Here is a 26,232-nt window from a genome sequence, read left to right on the forward strand (position 1 = left end):
CCCTCTTTTACCTTGTGCCCTCAGAGGTGTTGTTAGAAGCCCATACGCACACACACACACACACACACACACACACACACACCTGGTGATCCTTTTCCTTTTGGTTTTTATGGTGCTGGGTTACTGTTTAACATCCCCACCCTAGTTTGAGTTTGTTTAGTAAATCGATCTAATGACTGGGCTATGGTGGCGCCATCCAGTGTGTCGCTCCATGAATTATAGGCCGCTCAGCTCTCCAACCTTCCCTTTTTAATGCTGTCGAGCACCTTTACGATTTTCCCACTGTCACTGTCACTCAGATTAATGTTGCACTGGTGCTGCTCACCACCGAGGTGAACAGCGGCCCGCCTGGATAAATGCACATCCCAGACAGAGAGAGAAACACAGGTGAGTCACATTTCTCCTGTGAAGTATCGTGTCTTTCGCTGCCTTTAAGAAATACATGTTGTTGCTTTTGTGGAGGAAGTGAAGATTACCTTGGGCAGTTTCTCCAGGAAGTTTGGTAACATGTTCTAATAAATCACGTGGTTTTGTATCATGGTGGTAACATTGCAGCTGTGCCCATTCACACACACACACTTCAGGTGCAACACTTGCTTAATGTCCTTTAACCAGAACTGGTGCCTTTTAATTGTTAGCTATATACAGCAATGTGGTTATCTAGATCTCTCTTTTGTGTGTGTGTGTGTGTGTGTGTACCTACTGAGACAGCGTTCTCCGTGCTCTGCTCTCCGGCAGCATTTTGCAGAAACAGACAAGACCCACTTTGTCACGCATGCTGTGCAATAAAGATCAAGTGATAATCCATTTCACACTCTGCACGATTGTCTTAATGCTTAATAAGAGCATAAATAAGAGGGCAACAAGTGAGCTGAGCAAGAAGACAGCGATGCAGCAACGGCGTCACTTAAAATACAAAAACCTAAAAATGCCACAGTCCAAAACACACTGTGACTGACTGTGAGCAGATTGGTGAAGTTTTTTTTGTGATTGTGAAACAGAGTTGTTGATTGATCTTTGGGTTTGTAACATTAGATTGTGAAACCCTTATAGGCTTTACGCTACCTGGATGAATCACCTAACACAAATACATTATCTAAATTCTTAAAGGTGAATCTTATTTTTCTCTTGGTGGTGATATTAGCAGGGAGAATAAAGTAGTAGAAACTCAGGATTTATGGGGAAAAAGTTGGGGAATTTTAACGTCCTTTAAAATTCCAGGTAGTAAACTTTTGGTAGTGTTTTTTGGGTTTAACAATTGAGCAATATGGCAGCAAATAATGAGCTGAGCTGTGTATTTTTTATTGTGGATAGTAAGGGGTAGTTGTGAGGCTGCTCTTCATCTGTAACTATCAAAAGCTGTAATCTAAATAGAGGCGACAGTGTTATGGCCAGTTCACACAGAGATAGCCTCTTAGCACTGGGTTTATGGCTGCAGAGAGCTTTTGGTTGCTAGGCGGACTCAAGGCTTCGTTCTTTACGTCCTGCTTGGTTTTCAGCGAAGGAAATCATGGCACCTCTTATTATTTGTGTTTCTAAGAATGTGTAATTGATATATTTTATACATTTTTAATCTATACTAATCTTTGGCATTTTGACCTCTTCTAATCTTTTTGATGGGTGGTTGGAGAAGTTTTCATTATATTAGTGAAGTGAACATGAACTGCCTTCCTAAATAGATTCAGTGTTTGAAATGTTCCGTTATGAAATGTATCATCTGTGATCTGAGGTTATTACAGCAATAAGGACTTCAATTCCTAGTCTTAGCACTCAGCAGTTAAAGATGAGGTTAAAATATGTTTTGAGGCTTCAACCTGTCCACCAATGAGACATTAAGTATAATAGATATTTTACTTTTGACTGACACTGACTTTTTTCCTGTTTCAAAATCCAAAGTCGCAACGATTGCACAGTATGTCAAACCCAGCACTAACTCCTCACTCACAGTCTATGCAATACAGTATTTTTATCCTTAATCCCATCTTTTTTCATACATGAAACCCTTTTACACTGTCTAATCCTTATCCAGGTGCAGTTATATAAAGAAACGATGAATTAAATTGAATACTCTCATGCTACATGCTCTGTGTCAGACCGTTGCTGTTTTGCATGGTGACAGTGTGACTGTCTAAATTCTTCACTTCTCACGAACCTGATGAGTCAGGAGGTCACATCACACTGCATAGTTAAAATGTAAACTCTATCACTTCTATCACTTCTCTCTCTCTTTCCCCACCTCTCTCTTGTTTCTGTCTCTCAGCCTCTTCCCTCCACTCTTTTGTATGAACTAATATGTCAGTTATTAGGCTTTGAGTGGACACTAATTGTTTTATCTCTAATCCACTGAATAATCCATGATACTGTACATTCTGATATACTTTACTCGGTTTATCCTCCTTCCTGCTTATATACTGTACTGGTGCTTTTCTCACTGAATCACTCATTACTGTTCTGTGGCGATCTAGAGTTATTCCAGCAAGGCAAATAGCTCCAGCCATGATGACATTACAATACCTCCCAGTATGATAACTCAGTAATCTTGCGGGAATTACTGCATTGTATTGGTAGAAACGATGTAACCCCATACCTCCTCCCACTATCAAGGAATGAAGCCAAAATATCCCAGATACGATGGCTGCCATCTTGTGTATTTGGAGGCAAGGTCTTGTTCTTGATACGAACACTCGACTCAGTCTCAGCTGTCAGTCATGACATTTCATCCTGTTTTTATAGAATCAAATTAAAACCAGACTGAAAAATCCACAACTACCTAAAATAACAGAAACCATATTAATCACAATGTTGACATGCCAGCTCACATGTTTTAATTTTGTCGCATGATCCAGGCCCCATTCACTAACAGGGAGGAGGCAAGATTTATTACCTATACAGTAGCCTGCCACCAGATGGCACACAAGAATGCTGTGGCTTCACTTTTAAGGATCAGTCACATCATTTGTCTTCATATTCAGTTTATGATTTTACCTTATACCTATTCTGGATATTCCTAAAATGCGATTAGCTTCACTCGGGCTTCCAAAATGCTTCATTTACAACAGCAGCTACTACTAATAAATACTACTGGCCAAGTAACCTCTATAGCTAAACTTATATCTCCAACATTAAGTATTATCTACCTCCAGCATGCTAGAATACCAAAACTAAATGTTTCCAGTACTGCTTCACTGCACATGCACTGATCTGTCATGCACACTAACACACTATTCAAATGATCATATTTGTATACCTTTTTTTAGGTCAAACAAATAGCTTACTTACATTACATGATTTGAATCAACTGGATAGTGAGAAATAAGTAACATTAGTAATTATCACTTTTTACAGTGATGACGTAGGGCCTCAAATCACACATAATACTGCCTCTTATCATTTATAGCCATCTCTAACAATGCTCTGAATGGATTACCTTTAAGCCACACAATAAGATTTAGTGCAGTGAAACTCCCAATATAAAATAGGTGGGTTGGGACATTTTAACTGGTTTATGGCAGTAAATTCCTGTCTGAGAGTGGAGGCAGGTCACTGACTAACTGGCCAACTTCTATTTCTAATGTTAAATTGTTGGTGTTGGCTGATGGTCTTTCACATGCATTTCTGAGAAAATGTTTCAAGAAATAACACCTTCTTACATCCTGTTGCACATTGCTTTGTGGACAGTGTCAGTGCACTACCTCTTTTTTTTTTTTACATATAGAACTGTCTGAGAGAAGAGAAAGAAAAGAATGTCTGAAAATTCTCATTATCTTTACCAGCGACACACGACAACAAAACATCATGGTTTCATGGGGGTAAAACTACTACAACATTAGTACAGTATTTGATGGGAAGATGTCGAGAATAATATATTTAGAAACTTAAGACAACAATTATAATATTAAGAGAATAAAGATTTTTTAGGAAAAAAAAGGAGTAAGGAGAAAGACACATTTCCACATTCCTAACTTAAACACAGGCGACAGGCTGATCATCGACATGACTCCCCGTTTAAAATGATGCCTTTATTCTTTTAAAGTTATAAAGTTATTCTAGTAACTTGCCATTTTATTCTTGTACCAAAAATGAAATTTACTGTTTCACACCAAATATTAAACAAATATGCTTGTGGCAATTTAAAATATCCACTTACTTACAAATAAGTGCCAAAAATTACAAGTGAAAACAGTGCAAGAGGTCACAGAGGTTAATCTCAGTTGAAATGTTTTACAGTATATGGCCAGTAAAGTTAGAACCACTGTATAAAGTTTTATGAACAAAGGGTGGGATGTGGACCTGGGAAGTGTGTTTGTAGAAGAGCTGATGGAAGTTATCAGTGTTTTCCACTTCACTCTGTGTCTTTATAGATTATATCTGCTGAGGTGGTGGTGCTATTACTCCACTATTGATTAGATTAGGAATCAAGAGCAGGACACACACACACACACACACACACACACACACACACACACACACACACACACACACACACACACACACACACACACAACACACACACACACACACACACACACACACACACACACGCACACTGACACACACCCAATCCTCTCGTGCATGCAGGTACATGTGCAGAGAAGCTTGCACATGAAAACCCAAACTGTAAAAATGTCCTGAAATCTCTCTCACGCTTTAAAAACAGAGGGAGAAAAGAAGAGGCAGAGGCGGAGAAGTGAGATTACTCTTTCACCACTATCTATCTATCCCAGTGATAAGTGTGAGGGAGAAGGACAGATAAGTAAAACGTAATAAAGAAAGAAGTCTTAGCCACAAGGGCTCCTCCCCTCTCCTTGTCCCCAACCCAATCAAATGGGATTACAGACTCTTTATTCCAGGGATCTCCCTTGTCATGTCTGCAAGAATTAAATGAAGCGCAGACAGGAAGATAGTTGGGGGGAAAAGTAGAGAGGGAGACCTCAGAGTGAGCTGGAAAGATAATAAGGGAGGAAAGAGAAAAGAAGAGTGTGAGGAACCAGGTTGAAACAGGAATGAAGTATCCTCGCACTCCTCAGAGTAAATCTCTGTTAGATATGGAAGTAGCCAACTACAGTGAAGGCCTGGATCCCTCGTACAGCACCCTGGGCTTTGAGAATGCAGATGTGCTGTGTGGTGGAGGAGGTAAGTGTGAGTGCATCCAGCTATACACACACACACACACACACACACACACACACACACACACACACACACACACACACACACACACACACACACACACACACACACACACACACACACTGATCCACATCCATACTAATACTTTGATCATAGATACATGATCTGATCCCAGTTAACTGATAACTTTAACAGGCGTTTGTGAAAGTGTTTTGTCCAGGTAAACATTTACCACAGTTCCACCAGTGTCTGAGAATAACAGTATGAACAGAGAAAGGAGAGTATATCAATAGCCTTGTGTGTGTGTTCCCATGATGTGACACCTCATGTGACTGTGGCTCAGGAAGAGGAGAGGATCGTCCTCTGACCACAAGGTTGATGGTTCAATTGTTGGCTCCTCCAGTGTTTCCTGAACCCCACATTGCCCCTGACGGACGTGCATATAGTGCTGTCAGAATGTATGCACGAATATGTTGATGTGACTTGTACTATGAGATTACTGTAGTGTTACTTAACACGTATGACTGAATAAGGGATCTGCAAAATCATGTCACCTCACATTTTAATGGTGGCGATTATAGTTAGCACATCCAGTTGTCTGTCACTTTTGCTCGTGGCAAGTCTGTGATTGTGAAGGAAAGAAAAAGGGCTGGGTACATGTTGTAAAAGTGTGATATCTGAATGTTACTGAAACTGTTTGGTCCAGAATAGCCACACCATAAAGAAAGCACATTTTATTGAAGAGCAAGCATCTACCACAGCAATGCACTGATATCACATCAGCATATGAACACAGAGTTCCTCCCACACTGACTCACCCTGCCTGATGTGGGACTGACAGAGAGGAGGATGTGAATGAGTCTGTGGAAGCAGCTGAACCTATAGCGTGCATGTGCTGTGTGCATGCTGTGGCTCTGTCTGAGCAATAAATACAAAGATACTGATGATGATTATGGTTCCATTATAGTGGCGATGCTGCTGATAATGATTACAGTCGTGATGACTGTAATAATTACGGCGATAACAGTGAGGAGATGACTTTGACAATAATTTCAAATATGCTCAACAATAGAAATACGATATATTCTTTCTCCTGATACATATTTTCTCAACCCACACACTGTAATGTGATGTGCAAATCAAACACCACACAAATGATTTAGCAGTTATACAAACATCTGCATTGTGTGTACTATAATAAACAAAAATGCATTTACTACAGTGCTAGAAAAAGTGTTCTTTCTAATAAAACATTCCTTCAGATTTTGTAATAATATTCTTACTTCAAGAATTAGATCCTGTTTTCAATCCTCTCGGACCAAACCCTGTGACTATTGCCACTTTGGAGCACAAAAACAATTTGGTTAATAAGTCACATCTTTGAAAAATATTTTCTTCATCAAGATCCATGAATTATTTGAGAAATCAACAAAAATCTTGAAAAAAAAAATCTGCAACAAGATTAAATTAGTTCTTTCTTGACACACACCGCACCCTTCCACCAAGTTCCATGGAAATCTTTCTTTAATCATGCTTTAAAATTAACAAACAAACCAATGGAGAACAAAACCTCCTTGGCTGACGCAGCAAGGATCAGACTCACACATTGCTATGTCAACTCACATTCATTTGTTGTCTTGAAACACAGACACAGTAATTTGAAGGATCCAATAATAGAAGATGTTTCGATCAACACTGTCAACACCAGACTACCCGATTTTATTCTCTGTTTTGAGAATTTGTGTGTACCAACGTACTGAAGGCTTCTATACGTCTATGCACTCAATGTGTGTGTATACATGTGCAATTTACCAGTGTGAATGTTTTTCTTCTGCGCGTGTCAGACAGCATGCCAACAGAGCCAAGTCTGCCCGGTCCAGACGGAGTCAGCAGTAACTGTGCGATCTGTGGAGACAAAGCCACGGGGAAACATTACGGAGCGTCCAGCTGTGACGGCTGCAAAGGCTTCTTCAGACGCTCCATACGCAAGAACCACGTCTACACCTGCAGGTGCATAAAAACTGCATATATATATATATATTATAGTATTTATGTGTATTACTTTCTTTTCCAGTCACCAAAACCTGATGTCCTGTCACATTAGTACACTGTGTCGTCATGTCTTGCTCTACAAAGTTACTTACATTATGACACGTCCATCACATGCAGGTTCAGCAGGCAGTGCATTGTGGATAAAGATAAGAGGAACCAGTGTCGTTTCTGCAGACTCAACAAATGCTTCCGAGCTGGCATGAAAAAAGAAGGTATGGAAACTTTGTATTTTCTTTAACACTGAAACATGTAGAGATCAGATATCCACTTAAAATGTCTATTTGAGACTTAACCTTGTGGCCCTGAAAAAAAAAAAGGCAGAGAATCTGAACGCAGTTTCAAGATGGTTGAAATCGCCTCAGCCATAAAATAGGTGATTACTTAGTGTGTGTGTATTTACGAGGGGTATAACCTTGGCATGGGACTTTATGACACCTAATCATGTGTTATTCAAACATGTTGTTCTGGATTGCCATCGGTTAATGTTTGACTCCTCATGCTGATGCCAGCCCGTATGACTATTTTCCTAAATATTAACTGCCCCATTGTCTGCTGTCATCGTTTGCATTCAGGATGCCTGTTTTTTCCTGTAACTTTCAAAACCTAAGAAAGCAGGAAATAGATTGGAAGCCCTGAAAATTATCTTATATTAATTACTATGATAAAAAAAATAAAGGATGTAGTGTTTCGCTGAATGTATTGTTTTATTTTAGCTGTTCAGAACGAGAGAGATCGGATCAGCTCTCGTAGAAACATTCCTGACTCCCAAGACCTGCCGCCCATCACGATTCTGGCTCAGGCAGAGTCGCTGTCCCAACAGGTGACGATCATCTATGTGCATCTCCTACTTGCCGACTAATATGTAAGTGACTAAACTGCAGACACGCACGGAAATTTAAAGTGTAATTTTCTCCAGATCACTGCTCCAGTCGCATTGGCAGACTTATCGGAGCAGAAGTCGGCCACGGTTGGGGACCTGTGCGAGTCGATGAGACAGCAGTTACTGGTTTTGGTTGAATGGGCCAAATACATTCCTACCTTTGGAGAGCTGCCACTGGATGACCAGGTAAGTGAGATGCAATGCATGATGGGAAATCTGATGATTAGCCTCTGATGTTGCTTGACTTCTATGAGTATACTGTGTAGTGAGGTCATCAGCAAGAGAGAAAAACTTTCTTGGACATGACTCACAACAGTATTTGGCCAGTGAAATCCCATAATACATTTCAAATGTTTATTTTACACTAAGTATTAATACTTTTAGGTAAAAAGCAAGTTCAATGACATGTTTAAATGGAGAAAGACATTTGTTTGCCACAGTTTGTGCTGTGATGAGTTGCCCTGCTCATATCACATTATATTCACCACCACAACTCACAGATTTGTCTCATGCTGGTCAAAAAAAACCTGCGCCATCATAAATATTAGGCAATGCATGATGGTATATATTGCTCAGTTAGTGGCCATCGGTTGTAAACTACTTTACATGATGCACTTTAGGATGCAATTAATCACGATATAAAACATTTCAAAAACATTCGGACAGCACAACAAAATGACAAATCCACTTAATGGGGATTTTGGACACAGCCACTCACTCTCTTGCATTTCTTAAAATCTCATTAAGAAACAATTGTTGAAAAGTTGAAACCATTGTCTCTCCAGTATTTTTGTCAAAAGCAACTTTGAATCACTTGCCTTTATATACAGTGTATTCGATGTGTTTTTGTGGGTGGGAGAATGCGCTCACCTCCACCTACACACCAGAGCAGTGGTGAATATTTGAAGCAATGATTAAACTCGTTTGAAGTAACTTCAATAACACACTTCTTAAAGAGTTAACGCTCACACTGCTCTACAAGTGTGGCCCCCTGTGTGATGTACGTGAGGCATTGTCGCATTGTTTGTGTTCTTTGTTTAACTGTGGGCGTGTGTGTCTTTGTCTCCAGGTGAGCTTGCTCAGGGCTCACGCGGGCGAACACCTCCTGCTCGGGGTCGCTAAAAGGTCAATGGCGTTCCAGGACTTCTTGCTATTAGGTACGGACTGACCACGAGAAAGAAAGCTTGATTTATGTGTGGTGCAATCAGGCGGTTCAGCAGTGATGTGAGATCAAATGTTGTGTTAGCTGAGAATGATTAACTCCAGGTTTCTGTTTCTTTTCTTTATGCCCTCACAAATGTCTCCTGTAAACAGCATTGCTCCTTACAGCATTTACCTGCATCATACTGTAGCTGATAGATCTGTCAACGACACATACTCAAGCACTGTGCGTTACTTCTTAGGACCTTTCACGCACTCCTTCATCATAACCTTGACTGAAACCTTTACACAGGATTAACAAAAGTCGACAAGATTCAACTTATCTTTCTCTCTCAAGGCTAAAACCGTTTCAACTTCCACACAAGCACGAGCCAGCACTCCTCACCCGTGCACACCCACATACCTTTCTCTCCCTTTCAACTCTCTTCTAAACAGACCAACGCTCTCTGCCCACATGCAGGTAACGGCTGCGTGATCCACAGAAACAGCCCTGAACCAGAGATATGCCGGGTGGCCAACAGAGTGCTGGACGAGCTGGTCCAGCCCTTCCAGAATATTCAAATAGACGACAATGAGTACTCAGCACTCAAGGCGATTGTCTTCTTTGACCCAGGTAATTAAAAAAAATAAAGTTAAGTAGGAACAGTTTTCTTCCTGGGGATGAGTGGTGACCATATTTTCTGCATCAAACTTGCTTCCACATTAAGGAACTATTTTCTGTGTTTAGTTACATTAACTGAAAAGCTGGTTGTGGTTTTTTCACAAGAACAATACAGAAACTACTTGTGCAGGATTGGGATGAGGTTCTAGAAACTGTAACAATAGCAATAAACTTGGCACAGACTTTTTGTCATGTACTATAATTAGTATTGTTAATATTTTTTTTTAGTACTAGGCAGAAAGCTTCTATAAAACAGGGAAAAATAAAGAAAATGTGAGGTGGAAACAAGACTAATTTATTAAAAAACAAGAGTTCATCAGCAGAGAATAAAAAAGGTGGAAATACTATATTATTCATAGTAAAAAATAAAATCAATGAATAAAACATTTTAGTTATTGCCATTTCTATCCAGACTCCTCTTCCTCCAACAGATCCCATTAGTCTAGTTACATTTCCCAGAATCCCCCCATTCCTTTTCCACATCCCCTTGGCCCACTCTGCCCACTCTTTGGTCTTCCCTCCACTAAATCCCCTCATTTTGCCTTCAGGACACAGTTTGAACATTCCATCGATTCCACCCATATCCTGCATACATTTTACTGATCTTTTTTTTTTTTATCCCCCCCCCCCCTCTCATGCTCCTCTTCTTCAATCCCTTCATCCATTCCTCACTTCCGTTCTTTACCTCCCAATCTGCAGATGCAAAGTCTTTGCGGGACCCCTCGAAGATCAAGGCCATCCGTCTGCAGGTATAGGTCAAGCAAGCAAAGAAGAGCGGGCCGGCCTAATTCATCAGTTATTATGCTACGTATTATTTTACTTAGGACGAAGGCAGCATGCTTACACTGACGGCAACTTGGCATCATGTGTGTGTCTCCAGGTTCAGATGAGTCTGGAGGACTACATTAACGACCGTCAGTACGACTCCAGGGGTCGCTTCGGAGAGCTGCTGCTCCTGTTGCCCACCCTGCAGAGCATCACCTGGCAGATGATCGAACAGCTCCAGTTCATTAAGCTGTGCGGCCTGGCCAAGATAGACAACCTGCTGCATGAGATGCTGCTGGGAGGTGAGACCGGGCCGCGAGCCTGCGCTTGTAAACCTGCAGAGAGGAAAATAATAGGGTGACCCTTGCCAAGAGCTCAGCAATTGTTAAAAACATCCAAAGATTTTGCAGAAATATGGTAAAACTTTATATAATCCACATGTATCAAGGAAAAGCTAAAACATTCAACCTGCTGCTCAGTGAAACGGCAAACTTATAAGTATTGAGTCACGATCTGCCATTAATGCTAAAAACAACTTCAGAATATGACAGCCTGACTGTAGGAGCTGCATTTATGTTATTTTGCAGGATTGTGAAATTAAGATGACAAAACCTGCTGCTATTTGAATATTTATTTTAGCTCTAAATAATATTTCAATTTAATACTTTATATATTATTATTTTTAATATATATTGTAATTTAATACAAAAAAATATTCAACATATTTCCAATGATTTTTGAAAAACATTTAATATATTTCCAACGATTTTTGAAAAACATTTAATATATTTTCAATTTATTTTTTACAAATATTTAATATATTTTCTATATTTGATAGTAGATTTTAATCAAATGTTTAGAGAGATAACCTAAACAAACATTTAAGAAAGTTGAATTATATGAGGTCTCTTTACATTTGCGTAATATTTTTTATTACAGCGAGAAAAGAGATTGTGAAATGCAATGACTCACTAGTTTCTAACGTGAATGACACTGATAAACAAACTTTGCTGAACTTACTACAGAGCTGCTAATATGGATTTTAGCCATTTTAAATTAAGTTAAGCAAATTATATCACTGTGTAGAACACGCACACACTCGTCAATACCAGCTGCAGTTACAGACTGATATAAAAACTGTCATGACTTTAAAAAACATGTTTTGCTCTAACGAGGGCTTGTCTAAATTCAGATAGTGCAAGAGGAGATCTTGTTTGGTGTGTGATTGTTGTTCATACTGTCCAATGCAGCTAATAGTTGATTGAATGTTCATGTGTTGTGTGTTCAGGCTTGACATCGGAGCCCAATCACCTGCACCACGCAGCACACGCCCAGCTGGCCCAGGACCCTATGACCGGACACACACTGGTCATCGGCACCATGCCCGTCAGTCACACTCCACAGATAGGTGAGAACCATACACTTGGCACACTATCACACAAAAGTACACACACTCACACAGGCACATCAGGGCAAATCTGACATATAATTTATATTTCCTCATGAAATGTTCCATTTCCATGTGCCAGGTGCATTTCCATTAGCAGTGGGAACTTAATATGCACCCAAACAGGCATCCTGAGTGTCATAAAAATGAATGAAGCAAAGGATTGATGAGCATTGGCTGTATTCTATGCTTCCATTTTAAAATAAAAAATGCATTTGGTGATATTACACCAACTAATGGCCACACAAGAATGATGTGAATGAATCTATAAAGGAGCAACTATAGATGTGTCATGTCCCGTGGGCCACATGAGATGCACTTTACACACTAAAAATATAGAACATTTGCTTTTTCCAAAAGAAAAACATTTTTATTAGTTAAAAGGTAAAGTTTTAACGTCCCACTGTCTCTGCTCTTCCTGCAGCCTCTCCCGACACTCCCATCCCGTCGCCCCCGCAGGGTCCTGTCCCAGAGATGTATAAACACTTTCCCCAGCCGCTTTGTCCTCCGACCAGCCCCTCACAGACAGACCCCTGACACCCCACCACACACACACACACACACACACACACACACACACACACACACACACACACACACACACACACACACACACACACACACCCTCACCAGAGAAGCTGACACGGGATCAGGTCCATTGCCCTCTATTCATCATCCCAGCCATGATATAAAACTTACGAAAGCAATCTGTGTTCAGTGTCTGAGGTTAGACTTTACCCCCCCCCCCACCCCACCCCACGCCTGGCAGTGATGTAACGATAAGTCTGATTTGATTACAGCTGCCAGTTTAAAAACTCCAGTGAGTCAGTTTTAAAAGAAGTGACTAACAGAACACCACAGTTGGGTTTCACCAGTGGAACCAGCAAAGGGAACTTTGTGGTCACCTTAAAATAGTTTATAGTTTCCAGTTCAGTATTCACTCACTCAGTCATGTCACTAAGGTAAGGTGCACAATGGCAATTCAACTTATCTAATCATAATTTCCACATAATATTTTACTGTGTGGGAAAAGTAGATTCAGAGGTTTGTATTTATTATTAAGCTACTAAAACTATATAGTATAAATTATAAAATGGCAAATATAGTGCAAATTTGTAATACACGTGTTCAGCAGCTGAACATAATATAAGGGGTATTGTAGTCTATGGCCAAGGTCAAAGTAATAGTAACAAAAATGTCCTTTATAAATAACTTGTACAGATATTAAGTTAAATGCAAAAAATGTGGGCGATTTTAATATTTTATGAACTTTCTGTATGTCCTCAAATTGATGAGTATAGATATTTGAATAATCAATTTCAACTGTAAACTCCTGTGTTGATAATATGTACATTTCGTAATTTATAAATGAATTAAATTTGAAGAACTGGAGTGTGGATTAATTGAAACTGAATGAGATTCTGTGATATTGTACAATAGCACCCTCTAACTGTAGAAAGAGGATAGTGCACCAGTTGTTAATGGACTCCTTATAGAAGATGTTGTTTGCGTCAGTACATCCAGTGAAATGATTGTAGGCCCACTCATTCATTTTTCTGCTTCTATAAAACAGGGAAAAATAAAGAAAGTGTGCGATGGAAACAAAACTAATTTATTTCCTATTTATCTGTTGCTACAGACAAAACAACAATCATTTCAGCTTTTTGTTTTTTCTTCATATTTGATCCTGAAGGGAAAACTCATATTGACAGACAGATGATGATAAATTGACAGAAATGTACTTCAATATGCCCCCCCCCCCAAACACACACACTGAACATGGTTGGCCCATTACTTCCCTCATGGAAGTCATCATGCACCTTCACACTTTCATTGGTCAGAGCTGTGCAATATGTATCCAAAGCTTTATTGGCGAGCTATTGAGACCGCGCCACCGGATGAAGTTGCTCATCTAAAATCAAACTACCGCCCCCCCCCGCCCCGCCGACTGTCCATCTGAGAAGAACAAACCCTAAAGCCAAAGTAGAATATCAAATGGAAATATAAGCTGAAACTGAGCCGTGCTGGGGCCAACTGTACTTTTAAATCTGTGATTTTCTTTTATGTCCGTTCACACAATCATTTTCTTGGGGGTTTAGTATGTGTGTGTGTTTGTGAGCACCCGATGAGACCGGAGGATAAAGCCGAGAGCTCTAATTCTCTGTATATTGTTGTGTGACTCAGAGAAAACACTCTGGTTATTTATGGCAGAGGATATGCTGTCTAGAACCAACACGGCCAAATCCTCCTATCAACTCCATAATGGACAAGCTACCTGGCTCAGGTCAAAACAATGCCACCTACAATAGGAGGGTGTGTGTGTGTGTGTGTGTGTGTGTGTGTGTGTGTGTGTACACTCTCATGTGCAATGTATTTATAATCTACGCGAGTGCATGTGTTTACTCTTCCAAATGTGCGTGTGTTTCTTGGAAGTGTGTGCATGTGTTTACTCTTCTAAATGTGTGTGTGTTTCTTGGAAGTGTGTGCATGTGCGTGTTCCCATGGAGCTTTAATCAAAGGCCTGTAGTGAGGAGATGTGGGGGCCCCCCCCCCTCAGATAAAACTGTGTGTTAGCATGCCAGTCACATATCTCATCTGAGACGCACCGCTCTACTCCCCACACCTCACAACGGCCACCACTGACAGCATGCTATTACACACCAGTATGACGCGCTCGCTCCACCTGAGAAGGCCAGCGAGGGGGAGAAATGAAGGGATGAGGAGTTGGAGGAGGACGGAGGAGCGAAGGATGGACAGGAATATGATTTGTTTTGTCTTCTATTGGTTTTGTCACAAGTTTAGGTTTGATTTGCTAACTTCTTCTGAGGCATGGTGTGGACTTTTCTCACACATTTGTTCATTTTGAAATATGAAGACTCACAAATTGTCAGAATATCAAGAGGCTCTTATTTTTGCTCAACTCGCCTGAAAAAAATATGAATATATTCATAAAATACATTCATATATTGTGAGTTGTCAAGATCCTGATTAACGTCCTGGTCATCTCTTCATCAAATAAAATGATTCCTCTATCCACCCATCAAACATTCACCCTATTCCTCCCATGACCACTAGATGGCAGTGTAAGTCTGTGGTTTTGCAATAGACTTTTTCTTGCCCTTTATTAATGTACTTTGTCCTTTCTTTGTCATTCTAGGTCAAAATAATGAGATCAATGTAACTACAAATCTTTTTAAATTATTCTTTTGAAGCCTTACCCTACTTCCTTAGTTCTAGCATTTAAGGTGGTAAACTGTACCTCATTTCCTTTTTGCATTTTTTTTTCACAAAAGTGAGAAACATATTAACATATTTTTCATATTTATTACAATTTAAAACTGCTCCTTTGCATCTTAAGTTATATCAAAGGTGTTATATATTATACGAAGATGATTCTAGGAGGAGTGTATCAGATTTTATTTTCTAATTCAGCTTTACATGGCTGTTTCCAAGTTGTTTGAATAGATTTCTCTCTGGCAAATAGGCTGCAAAGATTGCAAAGTCACATACTCAGGCTCTACTCCGTGCAGCGGAATATTGTTGCTGAAGTCTGAAATGAATGGCATGTGCCAAACATCCCAGATTAGAGCCAGAGATTGCAGACTATCATTCCTCACCAGTGCATTTACCCATAATTCCCCCTCTGTCTTCCACATATAAGACGATTCCTCCTCTAGGAGACAAGGTAAGGCTCTATGAATCTCTGCCTCCAACTCTGGAATGAATTTAAAACCTTTCCTGAGTGATTTTCTGTGTCTCCGTAATGCGGCCGTGTGTATGTGTCGCATGCATGTGTGGGTTTCTGATTCAACCACACCATCGGCAAAGGGAAGGAAAATACAGTGACAGCTTCATTTCCAAAGCTGAGTTCACATAAATGAGGGATTAAAGCAAGCAGAGGGGTTAGGGCTGCACCTCGGCCTTCCCTGACAGCTTTCCCTCCTTAACAATCCCTCTCTTCCTCTCCCTGTCTACGTCTCACCCCTCTTTCAGCTTCCATCTTTATTTTCATCTTTTTACCTCTTTACTTATTCTGTCATTCCCTGTTTAGGTTACCTGATTTGTTTTGCTCCCTGGGTATAGACACACATTCTAATTTTGCCCAGAGATACGCATAGAGACAAAAAAAAGAACAAAATTAACATTTAAAAAACGCTGTATTGTTGGACAAACACACACACACACACACACACAATGATTCACACAGTTGCAGGGTGCTGGGGGGGGTGCTCTCCATCATGATGATGGGGACCAGGTTAGGGCAATGAAATTACTGGTTAGGGCCAGGCAAGGGTGCATATGCGTGCGTTGCGTGCGTGTGTGTGTGTGTGGTGGGGTACATTAGGGAAATGAAAAGGGGTGGACCACCGATGGCTCCTGAGATGAAGACTTGTTAGAATAGAGGAAAATAAAAAAGACAGGAGACAGAGCAGATGACAGCGTGGATGATAAGATGAGTAGTGCAGTAATGAATACGGTCCTGTGTACCCCGAGATTACATGGGGAATGAGACTGGAGAGAAGGTGAGAGAGAGAGGGAGAGAAAGGGGTGTAACACAGAGGATAAAATCGGGGAGAAGGGAGTATGAGAGGGGGCAAAAGAAGAGAAGAGAGGAGAAGAAAAGAGAAGAGGAGGTGTTAGCGACTCCGAGCGAAGCCACCCCACTCTGAATGATAAGTGTCTCACGCGCTGCGGGTTATGGGAAGTTCACACAAACAAATGACTCCCATTTGCCAGAGGCGGGGGACACAACTGAGAAAGAAGGGACGAGAGAGAAGAGGAGGAGAAGGAGGAGGAGAGGGGAGAGGAGGGAGAGGGCTAAATACGAGAGCCGAGATTTCAGATAACTCCATCTGCATTGAGAAAATATTTACCTTTTTACCCCTCTAATGTTTTCACAGGGTTGGGGCGTTAACTAAAGCACCTTCAATCCAAGGAATATTAGGAACCCCGCAGTGAAGCGCAGTAAAAGTCTGCGCTTGCTATTTTAAATTACAGGGTGCCTTTGGAACTTGGTCAATAACACTAAATGTATTGCAAATTGTGGCGTGTAGGTGGGCTGTGTTTTGCACCGTAAGAGGTGATATCAAACGGTAATAAAGGTGCATGAATGCTGCCCTGGTTATTAAACTAAGCAGCATGGAATCAAAGTGTGGTTGGATACGTCTCTTTGAAAATGACTCCGGTGTAGTTGTTGTTTAAGGCCTAAAGCGTCTGCAGGTTTTCACCTGCTTCTTAACACCACGTTTATGGTTACATGTGTGTTTTTCCATGAAATTAGGTGCTTTAGTGTTTGGGTCCTCCACAGGAACCCTGTTAATAGGAGCACACCCCAACAGCTTCAAAAGTTTGACTGGATTGGGTAAGTGTCTCGATTGGATGCACGGACTAATGCATGGATTCAAAACACGACCTTCAGATAATGTCACAGTTCGTTGGCTAAATGAACAACTGGAGATATGCTAGTGGCTCTGCAAGGTTTTGCTTTGAGCTTAATGCTACTGTTTAGCAATACACCCAACCTTCCACTGGACCAATGGTAAAGTTAGCATTCCTGTGGACCACGACAAACTCATTGCATACATACACAACAGTGTTTCCTCTACAGGTACAAGAGAGTTGGAAAAGGTGAAATCTTCTATTGTATCTAAAACATCATCCTTCAATAGCAGATGATTGTTTTAGGCCAATAGACTGTAGCTGTGTCTCCTCCTGCGTCCTATTTCCATCCTATTTTCATGGTTCCTCCAAATGCGTCCCTCCATCCCAGAGGAACTCTGACTCTAACAGGTGGATCATTCTCAGGCCAATCTATCCCAGGATTCATTGCACTTCGATAACAAACTATTTTTCAAAGAGGGAACAGAGCTTGAAATCTACGAGAAATCCGGTGCTTGAGAATCACCCTTCAACTCAACTGAAAAGTGGCCGAACAGTACACATGTTAAAAATAACTAAATTACATTTAAACATTCTGGTTGTGTCCAACTGCAAGTTGGTGACACCGATCAAGGAAATCCTCAGTAGACCAGATTGTTTCATTTCAGCTCAGCCTTCACAGTCTATGCACCTCACGAAGTCGGCTTTCTCCGTGAGCGACACAGAATATAGCTCCTGAACCGAGACACACCTTGTAAATAAAGATGGATGACACACCTCTACTTCCTCCCACTGTCCAGAAATGAATGACAGAAACCATCTATGAACATAGAGAAGGCAAAGTTAATGAGATGTACTAGAACCAGCCAGCAGGGGGCCATCAAGATGATTTAGCTTCACTTTGAGGGAGCTTTGATATCTTACATTTTATACAGTCTTATTTTTGAGGTCGTGAGAATCAAGGAAGAAGTTTCTTTTCTTTCTTTTACCATTTTCATGTTCAGTAATCAGGGAGAAATCTGTCACAGAAGAAGCCAAAATGTCAATTCCTCCATTTTGCGTTTAGTCCATAATGCCAAACTGTGGTTCCAAGACATTTTGTGTCTTGGTTAATAGGTGACCCTAACTGCTTCTAAACAAGAAGTCCATGTTTTTCCCATCATCCAACTACTTAATGCAACAAGAGCAAGCAAACTGAATGTGAAATTCAATAAGGAAGTTACCAGCGTGTATGAAACAAGCTTAAACAAATAAAACAAAGCAGAAAAAATTACCAAACACCATTATACACCAATATGATTCTTAAAATGTTTGAATATATAAATAAAGAGTTTACCTTGGGGTTGCTGAAGTGGAGATGGATACTGGTCAACATTAGTATGCAGAGGGAATCGTGTGCAGCCATTAATGTCAATTCGAGCATTTCTGAGAAAATTAAGTTTAATCAAGAAAAGAAAATGAAAAAAGATCTAAACGCACCTGAGGAAGATCAGTGGAATTAGACAATAGGCACGTTTATTCGCAAGACTGTTGGGTCTCCATTTTGAATTTTTATCATCAGAAACAAACCAAGTGTAAATAATTTGCCTTTCATAGCTGAGGCAAGGCGTTTCATTTCCAAAACAGCTCCGGATCTAATTATTTTACCCCGAAATTAGAACTGAGCTCACTTTAAAAGGTACAAAGGAATTCACTGTAAGCGTGTAATTAATTTTATATTACTGTTTACCTTTACGTCAGTTAATTATGATCTCTACAGACTTGTGCGCTACACACACACACACACACACAGACACACACAAGGCTTCCTTCACTTCATATAGAGGTAGAGAAAAAAAAGAAAAGTGTGAATTTTACACACATGACTTCCTGTCCTAATCAAGGGGTTTCTCAACCTCTATCTGAAAGATACACATGACTGACTCCTTCAGCGGGATACCTACACACCGTGGATGTGTGTGATGAGTCAGTGAGTGCATGTGTGTGTGTGTGTGTGTGTGTGCACTCACAGAGGCTCACCATCCCAGCAGTGGAGTGGTAAAGGATATTAGGCTGCAATTGCGAAAAGATTGCAAAAAGTGACATCCTTAATAGAGAAAGATTACTGTGTGCAACATCACTTTGATTTAAGCTGCATACATTTTCCTCAGGCAGACAGTCCTCTGGACAGCTCTGCACTCTGGAGCCATTGTGTTTCCATGTGCAAATGCAAATGCACGTTAACATTAATGTACGTTGAGCTTTGAGACGCGAGACAGTGAGACGCAAATGTCCTTCACCACAATCGTTGTTGGCAGTTGCATTTGTTGTTGTGCGTTTTTAGAGAATTGACTGACTGATTTGGATTTCTCTTTTTAATCTTTGCTCTAAAAAGCTTTAAACTGTAATAGGACTTGGAAAAAGAAAAACTAGTAAAATGTGTTTTTAACACTTTGATGGTTTGTTGGTCAAACAGCAGGGAAACAGTGAGAGCTTGCGGAATACGTCAACCGTGTTATTTTGCACATACATGACATGCTGTTTCAAGTAGCTCTTCACAAGACTTCAACTTTGCTCTGTGTTGGAATGATCCCATAGCAGCTCTTTTCATTCAGAATGAATTAATGATTCCCCGATGGTCTCCGTAACAAATCAAACCCCAGCTGAGATAATTTTCTTAGTGAGAATCAGTCAAAAGTTTGTGCAGCACTTGCTAAGAGTCCAATATTTTTTTTCCCGATTTCTCTTGATGCCTTAAAATAAATATTATCATCAATCTTGCACGGTACACAATGTATAATTTGTCAGTAGCCAACCCTGTGGGCCAAATCATTTGGTTAATTAGAAAACACTTCCGAGAAGGTTTACCTCTCATTTCCACCTCATTAAAACAACCCAGTCTCCATCACGGCAGCCTTCAGTGCGGCTGGTGTCAAGAGTGGTATCAAATCTCGGTTTGTGCCAGGGGAGGAGATGTCAAAATAAAAGTCCCCCGCCTCAGGTCAAAATAGTCTCAATTCCCTGCAGTGGACTATCAGTATCAATCAGAACTAAAGTTTGTTAGCGCCGAGCCTGGAATCTGAGAAGGACAAAAGCACCAGGGAGGTCCTTTATTTAGCTAATTCCCCTCTATTTGAGATGTACATATTTCTACAGTGCTTTGATAAGGCCTTGGGGACATGCATGTTTTAATTAGACCTGAGCAGCCTTAGCAGCCTGGTTGAACAGTTCATAGAAAGCTCTGAACATTTTTTGCTGAAAGCCTCTCTCTCTTTGTGACAGGCAATGTGTAATTAGCGGCATATGTGCATTTGCATATATGCATCCGGTGACATGTTGCATCTTATTTGAATAAGTAGACATGTCTCAATGTGATATCCCCGAAGTGAATACATGAATATGAACCGCTAATTATACCAATCTTGCAAATGATCTATTTAAATATTAATACCTTTTCCACTTTGCATTGTTTGCTGGGAGCGTCTTTAGTCAGTGAGCTGTGCGTGTTTGTTTGTGTCACTTCCACCTAGGCTGCGGTGGGTATGGTCCTCTGTGTGCAGCGAGTGTGTGCTGTTTCATCTGTGCATGCGTGTACACGGTCTCCAGCGGAGGAAGACGACGTGTGATTCTCACTTTTTACACAGACAATAAAAGCCAGTCATTGAGGCCACATGTGTACAACAAGCTGCAGAACAGACATCCACTGTCGTGATTCAAGCTCAAACCTTTGCGGGAATGTGCAGCATCCACCTGGCAAACAAGATGCCATGTTTTCCTGCATAAACTAGATCATCGTCATAATTATGCCATGTTGTCTTGTTTCTGTCTTCACTCATTATATTACATTACTAACTTCAGGTAGCAGAAATGAACATGCACACATTTGGCATGTTGCTAAAATGAATTAAGCATTGCACACCAAACGTTTTCTGCATAATTTACAAGTTTAGCATCATTCTCCATTTAGTGCTATTCCGAAATCCTGAAACAGAATTGTCTGGGTGGTCCTGCTGACAATGACAACACTTCTGTAAATAATATTTTCCACGTTGAAGCTGTCAGTTTTCCTAATTTTATAAATCCTCTCATGATAGTAAATCTGTTCCCAGTTGACAAATAAATTTCAATTATATCAATGTTCCCGTTCAAGTTTTCTTTTAATTGACTTTAATAACTTGCAGGACATAATGGGAGTGGTTTATCCCAAAGAATAAAAATAAGCAGCCTTACAAATGTACCCATACTCATTGTTTTAAAAGTCAACTTAGTTAGACTGATCAACCAAATCCATCTGTTATTGGTGAGCTACTTGATTATAAACCTGCAATATACAATACTTCTCACAATAATATACACAGAAATATATATATACAAACAAATAGGTTTTTAGATGGTATTCTAAACTCATTTAATTCATTCTATTTATAAATGATAGTGTTTGGTCACATTTAGTCATATTACTATATTTCAATGTATTACATTTCTTATGCATTATGTCTTTGGGGTCAATCCAACTCCATGGCAACAATGTATGATACAATTTAATTTTCCTTTATTTATTGTGGACTGCACTGCTGATATGTAATTGCACTTATCTTTTGATTCTCTGCATTGATGTTTTCTGCTAAGTGTGCTGGACAATGAAAAGTCTCTGGACAGAGCGCGGCCGGGATGATGAACACTACTCAGCCTTAATTGCACGTTAGTTTTGATGTGCGGCAATCATGAGGTCATCTGTTTGAAGTGGATAGGTTTGTTTGATCCATCTTCATGTGAGTCCATGCATGTGTGTGTTTGAACATCTTATCATAAGCTACCTGGTGTGATCAAGTCAGGCAAAAGGGACCGGGGAAGGCAAAATGTGTTTTGAGTGTGTAGTCTTACAGACGCCTGTTTACACACACACACACACAATGAGTTTTAAGAGAGGTCTGTTTAAGCCTGCACTACAGGACACTACTGCCTTCAAACTCATTAAAATGAGCATGGCGTAACAGAGAAACATATCCTTCGCAAATTAAGTTGTGTGTCCTAATTGTTTTCATGTTTGTGGGCCTTTCGACAACTTCAGAAAGCATTTGTTGTCGGTTGATGTATGCTTGCTGTGCCTCAGGCAATGTTTTTTATGACCATTATTATTCAAATGAGCTAGAAATGTGTTTTGAAAGTCCTAAATCATTGAGCATGAATGGCTACCCTTGGCGTTTATAAATGACTTTCCACACAAGCAAGCCTCCGCCCGCATGGCTTACTCCGCTGAGCTCATTTAGGTATTTGAGTTCTGTCAACAGAATTTGTGTCAGCTGTACATTGGCACAACAAGTTGCATTAGAAAGTTTGACAAGGTTTTTCACGACTTTTCTAAGTGATAAACAGTTTGCATTGGTAAGCAGAGAAGCGGGTTAAAAAAAACGACTTCCCGTCGACAATCAAAAACTGAAAAACTGAAAAGTGTCTCAGATAAAATGTGTTGACAATGGTTTGGTTTGCATTGTAGAAGCTAAAAAGACTGATGAAAATGATACAGCTGTGTAGCCATTTGTGAAAACTACCGATAGTTTGTACAAGGTGATGACAAAACTAATCCGTTTGGTGGATTTTGCATAATCCTGCTGCCAATCAAACAAACAAACCAACAGACAGGAGGTGAAAACATTCACTTCTTGGCCAAGGTGATAAAAATGAAGTAAGAAGTTAAGAATTCTAAACAGAGTTTGATGTATTTGTTAAAGCGGCAGCTTCAGGAAGCCAAGGATGCAGGGTATGAGTCACCTATGAGTTGTGTTTCTGTCTATGCAGAATTCCTGCATAGACATAGATAAGCTTTGTTTTTCTCTATGAAAACCACTTCATTGCTCAGACATGAACAGTAAATCACCTTCAGAGGGCGTTGTTCATAGTTCCACAGTGTTGCTTTAAATATTTCTGGAATTTGCGTTTCCAATCGAATTAAGCATAATTTTCATTTGGTCTTCATTTCTTTGTTCTTTTGTGCTTTCTGCTGCACTGGATCATCTTTGTACATCTAACTCACACCTGTTATCAAGGGATCACATAAATATAGCTGGAATTCACATTTGTATAAATTCTACCACTTCAGTTACATTTTACAACTCAAGCAGCGTGACTGGAAAACAGCTCAAGTGGCAGTAAAAGTGAAAACGTTGTGAAAGATTACTGCACAACCGTCCTCTGCCACTGTAGCAAAAAAGAAAAATGGAACAAGCTTCTTTATCTGTTGATAAGATTTTGTCTGTAGATATTTTTATATCAGCCTAACTGTCCAGAATCAGTGTAAAGCATTCCGCTTACACTAAGACAGAAGCTAGACACACACAAAAATACACACACACACACACACACAGTTGCGTAAAAGCTTGCACTCCATGTCTCATCTTGTGTCCAGACACACACACACACACACACACACACGCACACTGCACATCTTGATTAGGTTTTCATAAAGTCTGGGACTATGCTGAGTCTGTAATTGACTCTGACAGCAGAAGACTCAATGTCCTATGGCTATGTTAAACGAACAATTTACATCTTCATTTCAAATTCTACATGGATAAAAAGCTATTAATTACATTAGTCTGCGAAGAGTCATTCCAGCTGTGTAGAATGTGTGTGTGTGTGTGTATCCCTGCTGCCTACGTGTATCTCCCATCCTTACACATATACACTTTTGCTCATTTGTATATTAATTCTGTCTTGCGGCCAAACAATGCCTCGTACGTGCTTCTCTGGAGATGAGTTTATGAGTGTGGAAAGGACTTGGACTCACATGTATTGCTTTGCAAAGCAAACACGCAGGCCTGACCGGCCGCTCCTATATGAGCATTTTATAGACAGGGGGACATTTATTAAATCTATCGACTTGGCACTGGTTGTAGAGGCGGTGACCCTTACACTATTTCCCAGTCATTGCTTGTAATGCTTCAGAGTTTCAGAATATTTTACTGGGGGCTTGTAAAATACGACGGCCATGAAAAGTCATTTCACCTGCTGCCAGCGTTTCACTTTAGAGGCTGTCGCCCCCAAAAACTGCAGGGGTAGGGAGGTAGGGAAGGAGGGATGGACGGATGGACACATGGATGAGTGGTTGGATGGATGGACAGGTACATAGGTAGATTATAGATTGATGGTTGAATGGATAGATAAATCGATAGATTGACAGAGAGATGGATGGATGGATGGATAGATGGATAGATAGATAGATAGACATGAGGCAATCTGAAAGATCAGCTCAATCAAAGAGGTAAAAAAACATTCATTAGGGGACGGAGGTGTTTTTACATGACGATCAAGCAACGTTTCCTCTCTAGAAGTGCTTCCTGTCAGCTTCAAAGAGCACCGAGAGAGGACGGAGAGAGTGGCTGTAAGAACAGAAGCATCTCCGGCCATCATCTCCGAGCCATCTGCGCGATGGGGGGAACAACACAGACCCCTGTGTTTGCTTTGGAGATAGAACGATCAAAGAACAACATTAACCATATAATGAAGGGACAGATGGACCTTATATTAAGTAGAGAGGGAGAGAGAGGACTACAGTGAAATGGAAAGGGAGGGAGAGAGGTGTAGACAAAATCAAACTGCAAATGCAACAATCTTTTCAGAAGAGAGAGAGAGAGAGGGGCAGGAGAGGTGTGCTGGAGGGAGGGGGGAGTTATGATGTGGTGAAAAAGTGCGAGCCATCTCGTCGCATGCAGACTGCCTGCGCTGAATGAGAAAGCTAAAAGGTAATTTCACGGATAAAGAGGAGGCCTAATGCATAGAGGTAATGTAGCAGGGGATGGAACAAAGGCAAACTTTCATCTCTTTAAGCTTGGATGGAGAGAGAGAGTGAGAGAAGGCGCGAGAGAAAGCTTTGATGCTTTGAAAATGATAATAACAATCTCAAAGTCAGCCTCGGAAGAGAATGTGCCCCCCTCGCTGTGCCCCATCCCCTCCTCTTTTGCCCCCTACCACTTAATACAACTGCACAATGACTGTCGAGGACAAGGTGGGATGTGGGTGTGTGTGTGTGTGTTGAACCCCCCCCACGATCACTTAGGGTCTTCCAAATTACTCATAGAACAAACACAAAGATGATGAGAATAAAGGGCCTCATCATATTCTGAGATTAAGTACATTTTTTGGTGGACACCCCGGCTAACGGACAGGTTTTACCGAATGACGATACTTCACATATGCGGCGTATTGAAATATGAATGTTGATAAAAGATTCATGCATCGTTTCTATTCGCTTTCCGCTCAACATTAAAATGAAGAACTGAGGCAGTTTTAGTCCCATTCTTTTATTTTTTTGTCACTACAGAAAAAGCGAATATTGTTTTCGGAGCTTCTTTAATGCACGTCGCCGGTGGAAATGATGGGCATAACATCCCATCTGCCTTCACAGTGATGTAGGTGGATGCGATGTGGAGCTATCGCTGAGATGGGAGGGGGCTGCTGTCTTTCAAGTCAAAGAAACATGAAGAGTATAATGGTGCTTGTACATTTTAAATTGCATGTGCAACAACAATTTACCATCGGTTCTTTAAAGGAATAATAGTGCTGGCTTTGTATAACAATGCAAAATGGTAGCAAGTGGGTTTTTAGAGCATTATTCAGAGGGATGATGCTAGGATGTCGTAGAACTGAGTATATCTACAGCTTTCTTATTGCTTTTTTCAGTATAATCACTAACTGGAATATAGCTCTGTCAGGCTAACCATTTATTCATGACTTCTAAATCAAAGTGTACACTTCAAAAACGAGGAGTGACGCTGTTGC

The 26,232-nt window shown here is 40.5% G+C and overlaps 1 protein-coding gene and 2 long non-coding RNA genes across 4 annotated transcripts in view; 1 reads left to right on the forward strand and 2 right to left on the reverse strand.

Moving 5' to 3' along the window:
* The first annotated feature begins 171 nt into the window (after positions 1-171).
* Positions 172-13,689, forward strand: hnf4g (hepatocyte nuclear factor 4, gamma). Of its 2 annotated transcripts, none has more exons than XM_069512095.1 (11): positions 172-387; positions 6,975-7,140; positions 7,300-7,394; positions 7,896-8,002; positions 8,099-8,248; positions 9,132-9,219; positions 9,684-9,836; positions 10,584-10,633; positions 10,765-10,951; positions 11,938-12,057; positions 12,521-13,689. In XM_069512095.1, exons 1-11 carry the CDS (start codon positions 357-359, stop codon positions 12,631-12,633), a joined length of 1,260 nt encoding a protein of 419 aa, XP_069368196.1. In that variant the 5' UTR covers positions 172-356; the 3' UTR covers positions 12,634-13,689. The 2 variants fall into 2 exon arrangements, with proteins under 2 accessions (XP_069368196.1, XP_019943389.1); XM_020087830.2 differs by lacking the exon at positions 172-387 and adding an exon at positions 4,682-5,133.
* LOC109629860 (uncharacterized) lies at positions 6,922-10,708 on the reverse strand. Its single transcript, XR_011238899.1, has 3 exons — positions 10,570-10,708; positions 7,275-7,376; positions 6,922-7,035 (listed from the first exon to the last, which is right to left on the reverse strand). It is a non-coding gene; the product is annotated as an uncharacterized lncRNA (long non-coding RNA).
* Positions 10,845-26,232, reverse strand: part of LOC138404819 (uncharacterized) — a 25,112-nt gene continuing 9,724 nt past the window's right edge. Inside the window, exon 3 of the long non-coding RNA XR_011238898.1 lies at positions 10,845-10,984. This is a non-coding gene — a long non-coding RNA (uncharacterized lncRNA). The remainder of the gene's footprint in view (positions 10,985-26,232) is intronic.

This window comes from Paralichthys olivaceus, chromosome 17 (assembly GCF_024713975.1).
Source record: "Paralichthys olivaceus isolate ysfri-2021 chromosome 17, ASM2471397v2, whole genome shotgun sequence".
In the NCBI taxonomy this organism is placed as follows: Eukaryota; Metazoa; Chordata; class Actinopteri; order Pleuronectiformes; family Paralichthyidae; genus Paralichthys; species Paralichthys olivaceus.